At 36.6% G+C, this 20,615-nt stretch overlaps 1 protein-coding gene across 1 annotated transcript in view; it reads left to right on the forward strand.

Annotated features, from left to right (window-relative positions):
- RAB7A (RAB7A, member RAS oncogene family) overlaps positions 1 to 18,671 on the forward strand; it is a 63,362-nt gene extending 44,691 nt beyond the window's left edge. The window contains exons 2-6 of the mRNA XM_051983490.1: positions 8,321 to 8,381; positions 12,056 to 12,182; positions 14,436 to 14,654; positions 15,716 to 15,844; positions 17,281 to 18,671. Coding sequence (XP_051839450.1) covers positions 8,329 to 8,381; positions 12,056 to 12,182; positions 14,436 to 14,654; positions 15,716 to 15,844; positions 17,281 to 17,376 — 624 coding nt within the window. The 5' untranslated portion in view covers positions 8,321 to 8,328 and the 3' untranslated portion in view covers positions 17,377 to 18,671. The remainder of the gene's footprint in view (positions 1 to 8,320; positions 8,382 to 12,055; positions 12,183 to 14,435; positions 14,655 to 15,715; positions 15,845 to 17,280) is intronic.
- The last annotated feature ends 1,944 nt before the right edge of the window (positions 18,672 to 20,615 follow it).

The following is a 20,615-nucleotide window of genomic DNA, read 5'->3' on the forward strand; positions in this document are numbered from 1 at the left end:
TAGAATACAAGTGGGTAAGGGCTGAAATGTGGTGATATTTGAATGATGGTTTTGACCTTTACTGTGAGCAATAAGGAAATATTCAAATTTTTTAGTTTTTAGTTCCGTTTCAGTGAACTCTTATTAAATGCTGACTTTGTACAAAGGGCAGTATAAATGAGATATTCTCGACTCTCCATGAATTCTCCCAGAAGGGAAGAGGAATACAATATATATCCAGAAGAGTGTATACAGAGTGTATAAAGAAGAATTGGTGAGGAAAAGTGCATAGAACACCAACATGTTGGACAGAGGAAAGCCATCCCACAGGAGGCTCAGGGCCAAATTGGGTTGAGATCCAGAAATATTGGGCAATATACAGTTGAAACATAAGGCATGGAAGCAGTAGACAGGATTGGTGGTAGGGAGTTTGACAGAAGCAGAATGTGGATAGGGGAAGAATATGAACTAAGTTTGAAAAGAAAAGTGGGAATTGTATTATGGAAGACATGTTAGGCTGGGGGTTTTATGTTTTATTCTAGAGGCAATGGGGAAGTATTTTAGATTTTTGATAGTGTACTAATAAAGTGTGGGGTTTTTTAAGTATTAAATGAAGTGTAAGATTCCCCCCTCCCCCCCACACACACACTCTTTTTTTTTAATTAGTTTTATTATTTTATTTTATTTATGCACAGATAATTTTCAGCATTCACCCTTGTAAAACTTTATGTTCCCTCCTTTCCCCTGTATCATCCACCCTAGACAGCAAGTAATCCAGTGTATTTTCTTCTATACATATTTTCACAATTCTCTTGCTCCACAAGAAAAATTAGATCCAAAAGAAAGAAAACAAAGAAGAAAACAAAATGCATATAAGCAACAAAAAAAAGTGAAAATAATATGTGGCGATCCATACAATCTCCACAGTCCTCTCTCTGGGGGTAGATGACTCTCTTCATCACAATGGAACTGGCCTGAATCACTTCACTGTTGAAAAGAGCCATGAGCATCAGAATTGATCATCACATAATCTTGCTGTTGCTACTGTACTGATAAGTTTTTATTTTTTTAATAACTTTTTATTGACCCCATGCCTAAGTAATTTTTTTTTACAACATTATCCCTTGCATTCACTTCTGTTCCGACTTTCCCCCTCCCTCAGATGGCAAGCAGTCCTATACATGTTGAATATGTCACTGTATATCCTAGATACAAGTTCTCTTGTTACACAGGAAGAATTGGATTCAGAAGATAAAAAATAACCTGGGAAGAAAAACCAAAATGCAAACAGTTTACATTCATTTCCCAGTGTTCTTTCTTTGGGTGTAGTTGCTTCTGTCCATCCTTGATCAATTGAAACTGAGTTAGGTCTCTTTGTCTAAGAAATCCACTTCCATCAGAACACATCCGCATACAGTATCATAGTTGAGGTATACAATGATCTCCTGATTGTACTGATAAGTTTTAGGGAATATTGGTTTGGCAGCTGTGTTGGTAATTGATAATATATGAGAAGTGAAGCAGAACATAGAGGCAATTGTAAACCTAGGTGACTAAAAGGAAAATACTACTACTTCTTAACAGAATATAACAAAATTTTGTTTTCCAATTACATGCGAAAGAGAATTTAGCATTAATTTTTTTTAATTTTGTGTTTGAAATTTTCTCCCTGTCTCCTTTCTTCTCTTTCTTGAGAATGTGAGCAATTTGATATAGATTATATCTGTACAGCCTTATATGATGTCTCCACAATAATTATGTTATAAAAGAAAATACAAACCAAAAAAAGAGGGATTTTTTTTTTTAAACGATACTTTGATTTGCATTTAGATTCCATTATTTCTTTCTCTGGAGGTGGACAGCATTTTTCATCATAAGTCCTTCAAAATTGTCTTAAGACCACTGTATTGCTGAGAATAGCTAAGTCAGTTCATTATACAGTATTGCTGTTACTGTATATGATTTCAGGGTTCTGCTCACTTTACTTTGTATCAATTGCATCTAAGCCTTCCCAACTTTTTCTTAAATCATCTTGGTCAGCATTTCTTTTTTTTTTTAAATTTATAACTTTTTTATTTTTTGCTTTTTCCTGAGGCAATTGGGATTAAGTGACTTGCCCAGGGTCACACAGCTGAGAGGTGTAAAATGTCCGAGACTAGATTTGAACTCAGGTCTGTAATATTCTTCTCTAAAATATAATATTCTCTGAGAGCAGGTTTCTTGGGAGTTTCTGGAGGCAGCCTTTGTTTCAGTCTCAGTAATCACAGTCACCCCAAATGCAGCCAGGAGTTTAAGTTCAGATCCTTTATTTTCTCTTTCAAGTCTTGTCTCCTTTCTTGGGCCTAGTTAGCTTTCTTAGAGGCCTATATAAGTAGTAAGTACATCTAAAGAACTGTTAAGCACCCTGCTAAACAACCATTGTCTCTATCAATTCCACTGACTTAGCCCCTTGTAAGAATTCTAACATAGGTCATCCTAACTTCAGGGCTGGTGCTCTATCCACTTCGCCACCTAGCTGCTCCTGGTCAACATTTTTTAAAGCACAATAATATTCCATTACAGTCATGTACCACAACTTGTTCAGCCATCTCCCATATCGATGGGCATGCCCCCAATGTCACTTGTCACTTCTTAAAAAATGGAAAAGTTTTGATGAGAGATACGTCTAGATGAGAAATGAGTTCAGTTTGGAGCAACAAGTTTGACTTTCTTAAACATGCTCCTTGTCATGTATGTGTGTGTATGTGTGCGTGTGTATGTATTAAGAGTTAGTCCATATATGAATTAGACTTCAGTTAGACTACAATGAAGTGTAAGAGCTGAATATATAGATTTGGGGCTCATCTGCACAAGGATAATTGAACTCATGGTTACTGAACAGTATAGAGAATTGAGACAGAGAGAGGACAAAATTTTAGGTATGTCATGAGAGAGCTGGGTAAATAGTATTTATTTCAAATCAAGGTAATATAATGGAGTAAACTAAAGATCTTTTCAAAAATATGGGGGGGGAGGCAAAGTAAGAATGTCTATTATCATTCTTATTATTTGACATAGGTATATAAGTACTAACTGTAGGCATAAGACAGATAGTTTTTCTGAAATCAGTGTGCTCAACATTTCTTATAATTTCAATAATATTCCATTATATTCATATAACATAACTTTTTTCAACCATGCTCTTAACTGATGGATATCCACTATTTCCATTTCCTTGCCACTGCAGAAAGAGCTGCTATAAACATTTTTGCCCATGTGGATCATTTTTTCCTCTTCAGAGTTTCCTGAAGACCCAGTAGTGACATTGCTGGATCAAAGGGGTATGTACAGTTTGATAGCTCTTTCGGCATAATTCCATATTGTTCTCCAAAATGGTTGCATCATTTCACAACTCTACCAACAATGTATTAGTGTCCCAGTTTTCCCATAGCCCATCCAACATTTAATATATTCTTTTTCTGTTATCTGATCCAATGGTACCTCAGAGTTGTCTTATTTTGCATTTCTCTTACCAATAGTGATTTAGATCAGCATTCATTTTTGTAAGATTTTCTATCCCAAATGTTTTCTTCTTCCCTTCCCTTTCCCTCTCCAAGACAGCAAGCAGTTTGACATAGATTATACAGAGCATTAGCCTTTTGACAAATGACAACCCTTAGAATTTTTTTTTTAACTTTAAAAAATGAATTGATAATCATTTTGTCCTGGGCTCTCTCTTCTCTTTTCCTTCTGTACTTTTTCATTTGTTCATCTTATTCTCCCTCATCGTTTGTTATCTTCTCTTTTTTTAGTGACTTCAGATCTATTTGTCTAGCTCTACCTCTTTCTCAGCCAGTGGTCTCCAACTACCTTACCTATAAATCATCTTGAATTGGATTGGATGTCTAAACTTGACATGTCTTAAATTGAACTCATTATCTCCCCTTCTTATAATTTCCCCTTTACTGCCCATCTTCTTACTTACTCAGGCTTGCAACCTACATGTAGTCCTTGATTCTTGACAGCTCCCCTCTATCGCTCTCCTATATCTATCTAGTCAGTGGTCAAGTGTATCTTGGTCATGGCTCTTCTCACTCTGACACTACCACCAGCTGGATGCAGTCACTTAAAATTACCACTACAGACTGGGGCTTTTGCAAGTAGCCATCTTGTTGGTCTCCTTGCTTCCAATCTATCATTTAGATCAAATTGATCTAAAATGCACATCTGACCATAGTGCTCCCCTTTGCTGGTAACTTCTCTTTACTCCCAGAATCAAATATAAAATCAGTCTCTGGCTTGCAAAACAATCCTCCCCTCTACCCTTTCCCCCTTGTCTCACTTAGTCATACCTTTTGTTGATACTGACCTCCTTGCTGGTGACTCGCAGGTACTTTGATTGGCTGGTCCTCATCCTTGCCTTTTGGCTTCCCTTCCCTTCCCTCCTCAGCTGAAGTCCCACCTTATGTTGGAAGTCTTAATATCTTCCTCTAACACTACTCCAGTTTATCCTCTCAGTATAAATGCTCAGTGTGTATGTTTTTCCTGGTTCTATTTACTCAAGTATTTCAGTTCTCTTCTACATGAATGAAACATTTATTAAGCACTTACTGCGTACAGAGTACCCTGCTAAGTGCTGGAGATACAAATAGAAAAGGTTTTAAGACAGGTCACATCCTATCACAGATGGAAGGTTTCAGCTACAAGTTCTGTGGAAAAGTCCCTGCTTCTTAGGGGGCAGTGGCAAAGCAGATGGTCATCTCCCTTCTAATTTGCTAGTACCAAAGATTTTCTGGGCAAGAACTTTTCCAGGTCTGCTGGTGCTCTTATATGACTTCCCATGCTTCTCTTGTCTTCACTATGTTCCTTGATTGCTGTAACAGAACATTTTATTATAATCATGTTTTTTTGTATAACCCTTATTATTGGATAAGCATCTAAGACAAAGTAAAATTTGGGGGTGTTTTTAGGATTATCTTATTTTCTTGTGAGTATATGTCTGGCAGAAGCATCTCTAGCTAGGAGGTGAAACTTAAATTGTTTTGATTTCAGTTTATCTTAATTATTTGGAGCAGTCTTTCTTTGAATTGTTAAGAGTTTGAAGTTCTTTTGGTTATTCATATCCTCTGACAACTTGGTTTAATTGATATTTATAGGAGCATATGGATAGGAGTTAAGACTACCACAGTATTTTTCCTTATATCATAGATAAATAGTCAGAAAGCTATCATTGTTCAAATGGTATGAGATAATTAGTTGTTACAAATAAAACTAGGAATAAACTGAGTTGAACTTTCAGTTTATGAGTCAAAGATAGCTCTTAGCAAAATCTTTCCAGTCTTTGCATATAATCTGTTATCTTCAAGTCATAGGATGCTAAAAAGATGGTATTATAATGCCTAAAATAACTTATCTATTATGTCCCTCTTACCTTTTCTGAAAATACAGACAGGAAAGAGATTTGAAATGTCATCTGAAACAGGAGCAATCTTTGTTTGGGCTAAATGGTGGCCAGATAAATACTTATTAAGAAAATTCACATTGAAGAGTATTGTATCTTGTTCAACAACTTTGACTTTAAAAGGTGAAAAAGAAGACCTAGTAAACAGCACCAGGGCAAATTGCCTGGAAAGAGACATGTTTACTATATAAGAAGAGAAGATCTTGAAGGATCAAGTAAGATTAAATGACAAAGATCATAGATGTCTGGAGACTAGTGTAAATAAATGTTTAAATTGCTTGACAGTAGTTCCGGGGCTACCTATTAAAAGGTAAAGAGTTGCAGAAGAGTGCGGACCATTAGCGTTTCACATTGCACATATTTTTCAAACTTTTACAGTGTCCTAATCCATACTGATTTCACCTGCTTTTCTTTTTTTAATCTTTGAAAATACTATTTCTTACTTAGAAAGAAGATGGGGAGGGACACTTGGAGAAACTGTGGTGAGGAAGAAAACAAAAGACAGTGATAGGGTTTTTGTTTGTTTGTTTTTTGTTAATTTAGTTACTTTAATTTCCTGCCTATAGCCTGGCAAATTGTAATTAACAACAATAATACCTAAAAGTTACAGCACCACTGTGTTGAGTTTTTTTTACAAATGCCATCTCATTTGAACCAGACAACAATCCCACAAAATTAATGCTGATTTATCTCCATTTTACAAGTTGAGAAAACTGAGGCAGATAAGTTGAGTCATTTGCCCAGTGTCACACAGTTATTCTCTGAGGTCAGATTTACACTTTGGGCTTCCTGACCTTAGTTGTAGTATTCATCCATTCTGCCACCCCACTGTTAAACAACTTGACCTGAAGAAAGTTATTTTGAAAAATGAGCCAATTTGGAATGAGAATAGGGCATCTGAAAAGTGTCAACTCAGAGAAGCTTCCCAAGTAGTATTTTTGCTTTCTTATTAAGGGATTAAAATTTTGTACTCTCTCTCCCCCCTATTTCTCCCAAAGGTTAACTTTAAAACTTTTTTTTTTCTGATAAAGGAGCAATTATGTAGGACTTTTATTTTGTTCAAGTTGTAGAAAGTGATTTTAAGAGATAGGCTTTCTTTGTTTCTCTTGCTGTACTGAGTAGTCATTTAGCAAGCAATAGTCTATTAAAATCTTTAAATTCCCTAAGATATTTTTTCCAAAGCAGACTTAGGTCTGTAATTCTCTTTTTCAGCCAGACTGGTCATACATTTATGCTCCTAGTGGGAACTATGGGGCACAGCTTTGGTATTTGCTGTGTTTTGTTGTTGTAGTAGTTTAAGTTGTCTAAATTGTGTCTGACTCTTCCGTGACTCCATTTGAGGTTTTCTTTGCAAAGATACTGGAGTAGATTGATCATTTCCTTCTCCAATTCCTTTTACAGGGTGTAAAAACTGAGGCAAATGGGGTCACATGACTTGCTGAGTCTTCCCACTTCAGCCTGATGATAGTCTCAAGACAATAATATGGACACACATATTTAAATAGTTTAAATTTAACTGCTGCCACTATGGGCAGGTCACTGAGCTTTTCTAGACTGGCTTAACCGTAACATATGCTTGGATGGTGCTTTTTTTCCCCCCTCCAAGCCTAGGACTTGAGGTTCTGGGCTTAGAACATATTCCACCCCACCCCACCCCACCCCACCCACTCCCTAAGGGAAGGGGGAAATCACATTTTTTTACATAGAAAATAGGTTGAAAGGTGATGATTTTTACTTGGAGACTTCTATGTAGAATGAATGTTGCTTTCAAAAATCATTTGACAAAAGTTCTAGATCCTGTGTTCCCTCTTCTTTCTACCTGTACTATCCTCTCTCTTTATAAAGCATGCCCAATAAATATTGCTTCTACACTTAATTGTGGGTAAGAATTCCAAATGAGTGCTCTAATATTCCTATCTATCAAGCTTACTTATTCTTATATATTGAATTGAAAAAACTATTTAAATATGTGTGGCCATATTATTGTCTTGAGACTATCATCAATAGGTTTCTTGTTACCGTTCTACTCATTTTACTCTGATATTAAGCTCACCTTCAGATGCCTGTTGTGAACAGATTTTAATATTGAACCTTTTCTTGAGCTCTTAATAAAGGAGAAGAGAATTTTGTATTTAATTTATCCTCTAATATATTTAACATGTATTGGTCATCCTGCCATCTAGGGGACGAGGTGTGGGGAAGGAGGGAAAAAATTGGAACAAAAGGTTTGGCAATTGTCAATGCTGTGATATTACCCATACATATAACTTGTAAATAAAAAGCTATTAAAATTAAAAAATAAATAAATATGTGCTCAACCAAAATAAATAAATAAATAAGTGAAAGCCTGGGTTCCAAAAAAAGAAGAAGAAGAAGAAGAAGAGAGGCAAAACAGCTTAGTAATTCAGAGGGCTGGCTTGGATATCCTACCTCTGTAAGAAATCTTTTCCAAATCTCTTTGTCTTACCTCTGAGAATGCCTTTCCATTTTTCCTGCATGTCTGCTATTTTGTACATGTTTCCTCCCCCATTTGACTATGAAGTTGTTAAGAGAGGGACTGACTTTTTGCAGGAATTTTTTTATTTTTATTTTTTGCCCAGCATTTAACACAGTACCTGACACATGATAGACAAGTAAATTCTTAAGTTGACTTTTTCTTTTGATTGTAGGCAAGTCACTGAACTACAGTACCCTGGACAACCTAATTGTAGGACTAAATTATAGGCAGATCTGCATCAGTTCAGGAAGTTCTCCTGTACTGGAAGCAGAGATCCTGAACAAAAAAGGGTGCTCCTTTTGCTTTGAATTGAATAAAATTATCTTGGAGTTTTCTTGACAATAATGTATGCTTCCATCAATTTCATTTTATTCTTATCATCTTTTTTTTTTTTTTTCCTTTAGCTTGAAAGATGACCTCTAGGAAGAAAGTTTTGCTGAAAGTTATCATCCTAGGAGATTCTGGGTAAGCATTTTAAAAACCAACTGGTTCCTTACCAAATGGGATAAGTTGTCATAGCTTTTATCTTCAGCTGACCTTATTAGTGTATCTCTGACAGGCTACCTTCCATGGGGTTTCTTATATTACTCTGAAATCTGCTTGTTCTAATAATGGAATGACTGATTTCCCTTTAATGTATAACCTGGAAAACGAAAGGGTTTTTTTTTTTGTTGTTGTTGTTGTTCTTTTTTGCAAATAGTTGTATGTCTCATTGTGCACCGTAGACCATTACCTTTCTGTCAGTAAGTGAGTGATATACTTGATCAGTTTTCTATTCATTTTCAGGTATGATCAAGATATAAAATGGTTTTAAATAAGTTTTATTTGTTACAAGGAAGAACTTAAAGGAGTTTGGGGCACAAGCTTGGGGTGAGGATGGGAGGGGAGAAGATGGGAGAAAAAAGAGCAATCAAACACCAAAGTACTCAAAAAACATAATATATAGTCATCATTTTTGCTAGTTGTTGACTTGTCTGTGGTCATAATGATAAAACACAATTCTTCTGATTTCAAATCCAGTGTTTCTTTCCACTTATCATTCTAGTGTAGGACATTCCCTTTTCTAATCTGGCTGATGAGGTGTTAAGATTGCTTATTTTTATCACAACATTGGGCATATGTAATACAGTTTTATCAGTGAACCAGATTTAATGATTGAAAATATGTTCTATAATTTAAGTCCCAGTGGAAAGTTGGCCTTCATTTACTCTCATGTTATTTATGAAAGTTTTCTCTTTGAAATGAATTAACTTGTATTCTTTATCTCTGGGTCTCAAATCCCTCATCTGTAAAATGAGGAGATCATTCTAGTGCTATGATTTAATTGTGAGATACTAATCCTTTGGGCTTTTTCCTGTTTAATTTAACATTCTTCTTTTCTGCCTCACCTGCCCCCTAGTAGTAGATGTAAAGATAAGTTTCCAACATTCACCTTCTTCCAAGCATTTATTTATTTATTTATTTGTTTATTTATTATTCTTTTAATGGTATTTTATTTTTCCAAATAACATGCAAAGATACTTCTTACTTTTGCAAAACCTTGTGTTCCAATTTTTTTTACCCTCTTGCCCCTTCCCTTCTCCTTCCCCAAGACAGGAAGCAGTCTGTTATAGTTATACATAGATAATCATTGACTAAACATTTCCATATATATGACTATACATTTCCAAATTAGGTTGGGAAAGAAAACTCAAAATAGAAGGAAAAAAACCACGATAAAGAAAAAAAAAAAAAAAAGAAAAGGTGAAAATAGTATGCTTGATCTACATTGTTTCCATAGTTCTTTCTCTGGATGGAGATGACATTTTCCATCCAAAACATATTGGAATTGTCTTGGATCAATGTATTGCTGAGAAGAGCTAAGTCTATCATAGCTGATTATTATATAATCTTGCCATTACTGTATACAATGTTCTCCTGATTCTGTTCACTTCACTCAGCATCAGTTCAAATAAGTCTTTCCAGGTTTTTTCTGAAATCAAACTGCTCATCATTTCTTATAGAACAATAATATTCCATTACACCCATATGCCATAACTTATTCAACCATTCCCCAATTGATGGGCATCCATTCAATTTCCATTTCCTTGCCACCACAAAAAGAGCTGCTACAAATATTTTTCCACACATGGGTCCTTTTTCTTTTTTTTTTTTGGTTATCTTAAGTAACACTGCTGGATCAAAGTGTAAGTACAGTTTTATAGTCCTTTAAGCACAATTCCAAATTGCACTCCATTATAACTTAACTTTTTTTTTTTTAATGGCCTTTTATAGCCTTTTTTTAAGGCTATAAATCTTAAATATAAACCATAAAATTAAAATAAAAAGTAGCTTTTTATTTTCAAAATATATGCAAAGATAGTTTTCAACATTCATCTGCCAATCTTGTATTCCAAATTTTTCTCCCCCATTTTCCCCATCCTCTTCCCCTAGATAGCAAGTAATCCAATAGAGGTTAAACATGTACAGCAGTTCTTCTAAACATATTTCCACATTTATCCGATCAAAAGGGGAAAAAATGAGGCAGAAGAAAAAAAGCAAGGAAACAACAAAAAATATGAAAATACTGTGTTGTGATTCACATTCAGTCCCCGTAGTCCTCTCTCTGGATACAGATGGCTCTCTCCATCAAAAGTAATAATAGCTTAACTCTTTATGAACAAATAGCAATTATATGAGAATGAGAATTGTTTGAGAAATAGTATTTTTAGATTTCCCAAGAATATTTGCAAATTATTCTTCTTTCAGTGACCTCATCTGGCTCCTATAAGCTTAAATATCCATGCAGATAGACTCCTGAGCTTCTGTCCTACATCAGCAGACTGCCTGTTGAACATTCAAAACCAAATTTTTGTGCCCCAACTATTTGTAGGATTCTTATTCTTCTCTTCCTTACCCACTCAAAAATCCTAGCTTTCCTGTTTCACACCCCCCCACACACAAAAAACCAAAACAAATCAAAACACCCTCAATCCTCCAGGCAGGTCATCTCTGCAGCCTCCTTTGTTCCTCACTCTCCCTCACACCCAACATATCCATTCAGCTGCCACACCTAGCCATTTCTACACCCATCTCCTTCTCCTACTCATCTTCTTACTACCTTACTCTAACCATCATCATCTCTATCTAGATTATTTCCATGCCTTAAGCCTGTCCTTATCCCTCTCCATTTTCTACATAACTGCCAGAAAGAGTTTTCTTAAGCACAGATTTGACATGTCTGATACCAGCAGATTCTTTTTGCCCCCCAAATCGAAAACAAACTGCTGCTTGACTTTGAAAGCTCTCAGCAATCTGGTTTCCAGTCTGTCTTTTTATCAGATTGTAGCTCCTCTTCACAAAAGGTCCCTTTCCTAAGACATGGCACTCTTTCCATCTCTGGCTGCCCCTAATCTACCCTTCATCCTTTTTACTTCATAGACCTTGTTCAAATTCCAAGCATCTAATAATTTCCTTTTTAAAAATTTTGCATAATTTAGATATATACATATTTTCTTCCCTAGTGGAATGTAAGCCCCCTGAGCAGAGACTCTGACACTCTTCTTTGCATTTTCTTTTCTTTCCTTCCTCCTTTCTATTCACAGGGCCTTTGAATGGTATTCAGCTCTTATTAAAGGATTATTGACTGATATTTTTTCTTTCCTTCTATAGATTAAGTTTTATAATAACACAACTCTGACATGCTGTGGGAGCCAGTTCCTTCAGTAAACTGAATATGAGAGTCATTTACTTGGAAAATTTTGAGAACTGAATTGGTATTTTTGTATTAGCAGCTTCTTTGCTTCTGCTTTCTTTAGAATAGACAAGAAAACATTGAATTCAGAACTCTGATTGTTGTATCCTTCCTAACCTAGATTTAACCATTAAGAAGAGTCATTTACAGTATGTCTACAAGTTCCAAATATCCTGAACTCCTGTAGATTGGTTGGGGTCAGGATTAGGATAGCTATTGAAGAGCAGGTGCAAGTATTTGGGCACTTGAGTGGTTCTAAGGAACACTTTCTGACTTAAGAAAAAAAAATATGGGAAGGGAGGGGCTTAATGCATAATGTGAGTATCCTATAGGTACAAATCCATAGCTACTTTTCTGTCCCACTTCCCAAGTCAGCTCTTATTTATGCTTTTTCTTCCATTTTTAGGGTGGGTAAGACCTCACTCATGAACCAGTATGTGAACAAGAAATTCAGTAATCAGTACAAAGCAACAATAGGAGCAGACTTTCTGACGAAGGAAGTGATGGTGGATGACAGACTAGTGACAATGCAGGTAAAGCAGCTTCACATATTATTGATCTTTTGTGATGCCTTACCCTCTCCTACTCATGCCTTTGATCAATACAAATTAAGAGCAGTCCCTCTTGATTTTTCAGATCTCAGTACCAAAAGAGACCAAGAACAGCTAAAGAGTTACATAAGCTCTTCTGTCTTCTGATTTAAATTCTAACACTTAGAATGCTAGATCCAGGATTTACTTCCATATTTCTGCTAATGATCTAGCTTAGCATCTGATCCTCCATGATGAGGCTAGACTAGATTACAAAAATGTCCAAAAGGAACAACTAGATGCCACAGTGGATAGACAATGGCCCTGGAGTCAGGAGGACCAGAGTTCAAATCTAGCCTCAGACTCAACACTCAGTAACACTTACTAGCTGTGTGATCCTGGGCAATAGTCTCACAGAAAAAGCCTGAAAACCACTAAAGATCTACTTTAGATATTTGCCATCATTTTGTAAGCTGATTCTAAGTGCTTTGCTTTATAGAAACTTCTCTTTCCTATCTAGAAAGATATCTATTTCCTACCTGGAAAGTTACCCATGCTTCTATATAATTCTCCTTTTGAAATGATTCTAGGTTGTCCTCATACTCCTCACATCAAATCTTAATGGTTTGTTCTTGGTAATGTCAGATTTATCCAGTCACTATGTGCCTTGATCATGGAGCTTTCTAGTTCTCCATTCCTGATCTCTTCTTCCCCTGCCCATTAGATAACCTGTTCCTGACCACTAGAATATGTTATATTTGTGGGATGATTGTTTTCCAAAGATGACAGTGAATGTTATCTGTACACAGCTATGATTGTAAAAGCCAGTATAGAGCTACTAGTTTGTTTTTTTTTTCTCACTAAGAAGTCTACCCTTATTCTTTAGAAATGACAGGCTAGTCCATAGCCATTTTTATGTTATGCTGGGGGAAGTGAGGAAGGAGGGTTGGTCTTGACACTCTTATATTGAATTCTTGAAGTGGCTTCTTTTGCTTTACCTGCTTGTAGTTATTCCACTTCATTATTATAGGCTTAGCTATATTCCATATCTATTATTTGTTCTATCACTGGTTGTTTAGTATGATTTCTGGCTAGTGGTGATGAGCCAGGTGTGTCATATGTGATGGACCAGTTTCTTCTAATTTGTAGCTTGATGCTATATGTCTTCTAACTCTCCCTAGAACATGTTAATTCTTTTGTCTCCAGCATAATTGCATCTAGTAGCTATATGGTAAATGCATATGGCAAAGTTACCATGTACTGTTTTGTTTTTTTTTTTTTTTTTGGCAAGGCGATACAGTGGACTGTATTTAAAAGTGTTTGATGTTGTACAAACACATAAAACAGCTTGGTTCCTAAGTTAAAGCCATGAATAAAAGCCATTCCATTATTAATTCAAAATCTCTTCTGATGGTAAAGAATAGTAGTAAAAATCCCTTTCTATAGTCCCATTTTCTGTTCAGCAAAATTATTAATGGGCTATTTCTCCCCAAAATTCTTAAACTAGTACAAAGTACTTCTCAGAGATGGGCACAGCTGTAACTGATTTCTTAGTTATGAATTATGATTGTTCTGAAAAAATATAAAAATTTCATAACTTCATCTAACCATGTTATACCAAGTGGTATATAGTGGTATACCAAGCAGCATAAGAAGTTAAATCCTTTTGTGTGAACTCAATCCTGGTAGGCATTCTGGAATGGTAGAATAGTGCCAGAAGAGTAGAGGAGAGAACTAGGAGGCTGTCCATAAAAATAAGCAGTTGCTTTTGCCTGGTAAACTGCAGTTACAGACTTTATATATATTTAAAACTGTTTTGTCCTTTCTTCTGTGAAGCATGCTAACTAGCTGTCCTTGCCTAAAAAAGCTATGGACAGTGACTTCTCTGTTATAGTTATAGATGTTGCCTCCTTCCTGAGGTTTTAGATAGCTGACATACACGCTAAGGACCGAGCTACTTGAACTGGGTTTTTGTAGTCCAAGGATTTTTGGTTTTGTTATAGTTTCCATTCTATTTTCTCTTCTACCCCCAATATCTCTCTCTCCCTCAGAGCCATTACATATGCAAATGTTGTACGTCCATTTTTCTAGTTTGAAGTTCTTAATGACAGGGCTAGCATCGATTCTTCCCCCTCCCCCCCCGGGTGATGGTAATAATAAAATGGCGGTTATTTTGTGTTTTCCTTCCTTTCGTGTCCTGGCTATTTGTACTGTACAGTCCCATTAGACTGATGAATAATCCTTTGTCTCCCAAAGATCTGGGACACAGCAGGGCAAGAACGATTTCAGTCCCTTGGCGTGGCCTTCTACAGAGGAGCAGACTGCTGCGTCCTGGTCTTTGATGTGACTGCCCCTAACACATTCAAAACTCTTGACAGCTGGAGAGATGAATTTCTTATCCAAGCCAGTCCCAGGGATCCTGAAAACTTCCCCTTTGTTGTATTGGGAAACAAGATTGACCTAGAAAACAGACAAGTAAGTAATATACCAGAAGATGGGAAAAGCCTCAATTTTTGAGCCTTTAAAAATATATAATATGAAATCTATATAGCCAACCTGTTGGTTAGAGGAATGTCCTGTGGCAGCAAGATCTGGGGAAAAGGCATCATGTTCAAAGCACTGAAAGGTCTTTGAGTCTTGCTTTTTATACTTGAATGGGGCGGGGAGGGGAGTAGAGGGGCAGCAGAATATGTACTCTAGAAGGAAAGGTTTCCCTTTACCTGGGCTTTTGCAGCAACCTGCCTAGTGATGAGCCATAGTCTTTTCCTCTAGAATGACATGTAAGGAAAACACAAGAACACTTACTAATGAATGTCAGATTCTTGGACATGATCCCATTCTTGGTGCTGGTTCATTAAAACATCAGGGAAATAACTCCCCTGTCTCCCATTAGCCTAAAATGGGAATTGCTTACCAATCGCATGTAACAGGAATGGTGATAACTGTCCAAAAGTAGAGTCAGTTTAGGAAAAATAAAAAGGAAATGGCCTTCGTAAATACCCGAGTGTCAAGCTTTTCTGTTTTTTGCTAGTTTCATTCATGTCTCGGTCTCTCCTCCTGCTCTTAACCAGAGGAAGCTTTCTTTCTCAGCAAAGCCATGCCAAGAGACTATGGCTCTTGTGGAGATTTATGATACTCTGGCTTTAGGCCCAGTGGTGGGCCTAAAATAAAAACATATTGCAGACCTGTTCAGCTCCCTAAGGGCATGATGGTAGCAGTTGGCGTAGGGTCTGTGTAAAATATCTTTTGCAGCTAATATAACCTGATTCGATATCATATGACAAATAGTATAACTCATTAAAGCCACAGACCCTATTTGAACTAATACTCTCCCATACACCTTAGAAAACTAATTAATATTCCAAAAGTTGAAACTGATCTTCGTAATCAGTGATTTGGTGGATGCACTTTCTTTACTTCCTACTTCTTTACGTGGACATTTGCATGATATGAGACAAGAGAAAGCCTGTATAATTTTTAAAATAAAAGTTCAGAATCATTTATGATGAGGACTACTTTTTCTCTATTTCTTACAGGTTGCCACAAAACGAGCACAGGCCTGGTGCTACAGCAAAAATAATATCCCATACTTTGAGACCAGTGCCAAGGAAGCCATCAATGTGGAGCAGGCTTTCCAAACCATTGCACGAAATGCACTTAAACAGGTGAGTCTCAAAGAATGATGTGTCTCCCTCTAGTGGCTCTAACCACTGATCTGCTTGGGGTTGGCATTCCAGGCCAGGCCTTTCCTATGGACAAGGTGATGGATTTAGCATCTCTTGAAAATCTTAGTGATTTTACTTAGCTTTTTTGCCAGAATAGCCAGAACATTTGATCTACTAGAGTATAATAATGGTACAAATTTTGACCTCATTATTTGATCTAATTCATCTGATTGGAACACCTATTACATATAAAGACCTGTGTTGGTAAAATATAGATGTCAGGCATTTCACCCAGGTTCACAGCATTGGAATTTAACCCTCATACCCCACAGATGGCCAATTAATAGATAGTTGTCTCATCCTTCTTTCACTTACAGCATCTGTCTTGTTTCTACTCTTCATCTCTTTAACAGTTAATATATTATTATTATTATTATAATAAACAACCTCTTTATTCCTGCCTTCCATTTCTCCCCCTCTTATCCATCCTCCACACAGCTGCTGAATTGATATTTCTAAGGTACACAGATATCTATCACTCCTGTATTTAAAAATCTTTAAAGGTTTCCTATTACCTCTTCAGAGGATTCTTAATCTCTTAAGTATGTGAATTTGGATGAGCAGGGGTGAACAAGGGAAGTGAATACAGAATTATATCTTTATTTTTACTAACCTCTAACTGAAATTCAGCATGTTCTTAAATTGTATATTTTTTAAAAACACAAAAATTATCCTGATAAGTAGATAGATTTTACCAGTCTACCAAAAGGATCCATGACACACTTTAAGGTTAAGAACCCTTAATCAAAAGCAAGTACAAGAAGCTCCTTGGCTTGGCACCTAAAGCTTTTGTCCTTCTTTAATGTACCCACCCCATAAAATTTGTTTTCCGTAGAAACCACAGTTGAGCTGTTGTATAAAAATCTCCTCCATAAGACCTTTCTTGAACTCCTGTCCAGTGCCCCCTCTTTCCTGAGACTCCTTTATTACTATGTGTATATTATCATTATCCATGTGTTGAACATTTGTAGGATGCAAATTCCTTGGGGAAGTTCCAGTGTAATTTTTGGTTTTTATCCTAGCCTCTCAACTAGAATTCTTTTTTTCTTTCTTTCTTTCTTTTTCTTTTTGTTTTCTTTTGCTGAGGCAATTGGGGTTAAGTGACTTGCCCAGAGTCACACAGCAAAGAAGCGTTAAGTATTGAGGGCAGATTTGAACTCAAGTCCTCCTGACATCAGGGCTAGTACTCTATCCACTGTACAACCTAGCTCTCCCTTCAACTCGAATTCTTAAGTATGCATATGTACATGTTGGGAGGCATTCACATAATCTAGTTTCACAGAAAAAAATAATAGGAAGCAAATCTCCCATATTGGTTTCCATTGCTATTATTTGAATGTTTCTACATTATCTTTCTTGTCCTTTGTCCCGTTCAGGAGACAGAGGTGGAACTGTACAACGAATTCCCTGAGCCCATCAAACTGGACAAGAATGACCGAGCAAAGGCTTCTGCCGAAAGCTGCAGCTGCTGAAGAGGTGGCGGGGTAGAGCACAGAGCCCTTCACAAACCAATATCACACTTAGGCCTTCAGACACAAGCCCCCTCTCCTATTCAACAAACAAGAAATCAATTCTCCCATTTCCAGCTGCCAAAAAATGTCACCCCAATCTGCCGTGAGCAAACATGATCCCATTTCTGTACACAGCTCCATGGGTGTCAGCCCCTCCACATCAGCTGTTCTGTGTGCTAGCAGGACCTTTCATTTGTGGAGAGTTAGTTCTGATGTGGGCTTGACATTGGAAACATTTCCACTCGTCCAATGGAGAAAAACTGTTGACAGTTAATCTGTGTATAATTAGTTACCTGGTTTTTTAAACTGTCTCATTTTTTTCCTCCTCCTTGTGAAGGCTGCACCTGGGAAGGCTGGTTACCCATAGTTCATTGCAAGCTCACACCCAGTTTAACTAGGTGGAGTTTTGTATGTATCTGTTAATGCTTGTTACTTTTAACTAATCAGATCTTTTTACAGTATCCATTTATTATGTAATGCTTCTTAGGAAAAATCTTATAGTACATGTTAATATATGCAACCAATTAAAATGTATAAATTAGTGTAAGAAATTCTTGGATTATGTGTTTAAGTCCTGTAATGCAGGTATGTAGGATGAGGGGAGAACTTTGTTCTGGATTGCAGAGTGCTAGCAATACAGAATTTTGAAGTCCAGCTAGAGGCAGTATTCTGTACAGTAGAAGCAAGAATTATGTAAGCCTTTTTATTGAAGACTTAAGAGCCAAAAAGCTTTTCATCTCCTTGGTGGGAGGGGAGGGGGGAAGGGGAGGGTTGATCTAGTTACCTTTCTGTGTCTAAATTTTCGAAAGGGTGATTGGCGTAATATATTGATGTGTGCAATGGATTAATGGAGACAATTTGCAGGTCTTAAAATTCTTTCTGTTTCTTCCCTGCTCCACATTTTAAAGCCCCCACTGAATCAGCATTCTACAAAAGGAAAAAAAGGAAAATCTACAGATCTGTTCTAGTGATTTTACCTTTGTTCTAGAAGGCGCTCCTTTCTGGGTTGTGGTATTCTTAGGCTAGAAAACTTGTTCCTCCTCTCTCTCCTGCCCCAGTATTGCCCATATTACTGTTTCTTTGGTATGGAGAAATTTACAGTTTAGCTCCCCTCCCTAGTATCTGTTCCTGCATTGTAGCTTGCTTACATGGAGCACTTCTCCCTATTTTCCAGAGGTCTACATTCTAGGGTGTGGGCTGAGTTCTTCTGTAAAGAGATGAACGTGATGCCAATAAAATTTAACAAGAACAATGACCATCTTGTTTCTCCCTGTCTTTATTTCCCCCCTTCCCCCACCTCTGGTCTAAGTAGCTAATAAAAATCATGTCAGATAATTACTTGAGCAACTTAACAATCAAAGAGATTGTCCAGGTCTCTGCAGTTAATAATTGTAGTCACTTCAACACATAAGGAGTCTTCTCATCTCTCCTTCCCTTTCAGCCCACTAAATAAGCAGACAAGTTACTTGTGAACTTATTTTTAGGCTCACATGGGAATAGTACATTATAGGAAATGATATTATTAGTGGTTCGGATTCAAGCTGAAATATTGATTATTCTAAGCACAGATTTATCTTTGCCTTCATGGGTTTATAATGAAATGTGTAGCCCTTAGTCCCATTGCTGGCAAATCTTGGGTCCATAATTTGCTACCACCCAAATAATAAAATAAGAGAAATTTTCACTAGCCTTGCCTTGAGTTTTGGCCTTTCTAATTTTCTGACATTAATATACCATAACTATTTGGTTATTCTCCAACTGAGGGGTACCGCTCAATTTCCAATTCCTTCCCACTACAAAAAAAGGCTGCGGCAAACATTTTTTGCACATATGAGTCTCTCTTTTAGGATCTCTTTGAATAAAAGGGTATGCACAGTTTTATATAGTCCTTAGGGCATAGTTCCAAATTGCTCTCCAGAATGATCAGATCAGTTCACAACTGCACCAATAATGTATTTGTGTCCCATTTTCCCTCATCCTTTCCGATATTTTTCATTATCTTTTCCTGTCATCTGAGCCAATCTGAGAGGTATGAAGTGGTACCTCGCAGTTGTTGTAACTTGCATTTCTTTAATCAGTGATTTAGAGCATTTTTTTTTCCATAGAAGCAGAAGTGACTTTAATCTGAAAATTATCCGTTCATATCCTTTGACTACTTATCAATTGGACAATGGCTTGAATTCTTATAAATTTGAGTCAGTTCTCTATATATTTTAGAAATGAGGCTTTCTCAGAATCCTTGGACATAAAAAATTTTTCTCAGTTTTCTGCTTGCTGTCTAATTATGGCTGCACTGGTTTTGTTAGTGCAAAACCTTTTCTAATTTAATGTAATCAAAGTTGTCCATTTTGCATTTCACCTTTTTTCATTAACAAATACAGTCCATTTTTATTTTTCTTATTATCTATAGTAAGGGTTTCCTGCTTTATAGACTGGCAGCTTCATAATCTTCCTGAAGCCTGCTCAGGGCAACTTAAGTGTGCTGTTGTTCAGCACATCAGTACGCTTTCTTTTGATGAAATAGGTCTGTTCTTTAGAAAGTTTTAGGAAGATGAGTTATATATTTATGTTATGAGAGGATGTGATTGTTGATATGGTTATGTTCTACCATTGGTTGCTAGAAAGGAAAAGAAGACTTTTAACTAGTTTCCTTATCTTATCTCTTAATGAAGTCCATAAATCCTCTTGCTAAGTGTTGTTCAGTTAAAGGGAACTGATTTTTCTGCCGTATTCTACCTAACAAGCATTATATGGAATCAGGCCTGAGCTTAACTCTGGATGATTATTGAAAATCTTCAAATGGCTAATACCTTTTCTTTCATGTCTAATATCTGAGGACTGGATTTTCAACTTTTCTCCACATTCTCTCCTTCTTCCCTTCCCTCCTTTCCTCTCCTCCTTCTTCCCCCCCCCCCCCCAAAAAAGACATTGCTTTTTCAGAAAAAATATCATTGAGCATTATTGCTCTGGCTGCCCTTTTACTCATAAAAGACAATATTAGTTTGGGGAATGGTAAATCTAGAAGAGGGTTGGTCTAGATGATTGAGCATAAATTCAAATGAAACAGTATTTTATTCTCTTCTTGTTACAGTCTAACACAGCTTGTAAAAATTTCATTGACCTTGCCATAGGAGGACTAAGGAAAAAGCTGCCAGGGCCAGCTTGACTTTAGGTTTATAAGCAGAAATCACCATGAATTT

This window comes from Antechinus flavipes, chromosome 1, assembly GCF_016432865.1.
Source record: "Antechinus flavipes isolate AdamAnt ecotype Samford, QLD, Australia chromosome 1, AdamAnt_v2, whole genome shotgun sequence".
Taxonomy (NCBI): Eukaryota; Metazoa; Chordata; class Mammalia; order Dasyuromorphia; family Dasyuridae; genus Antechinus; species Antechinus flavipes.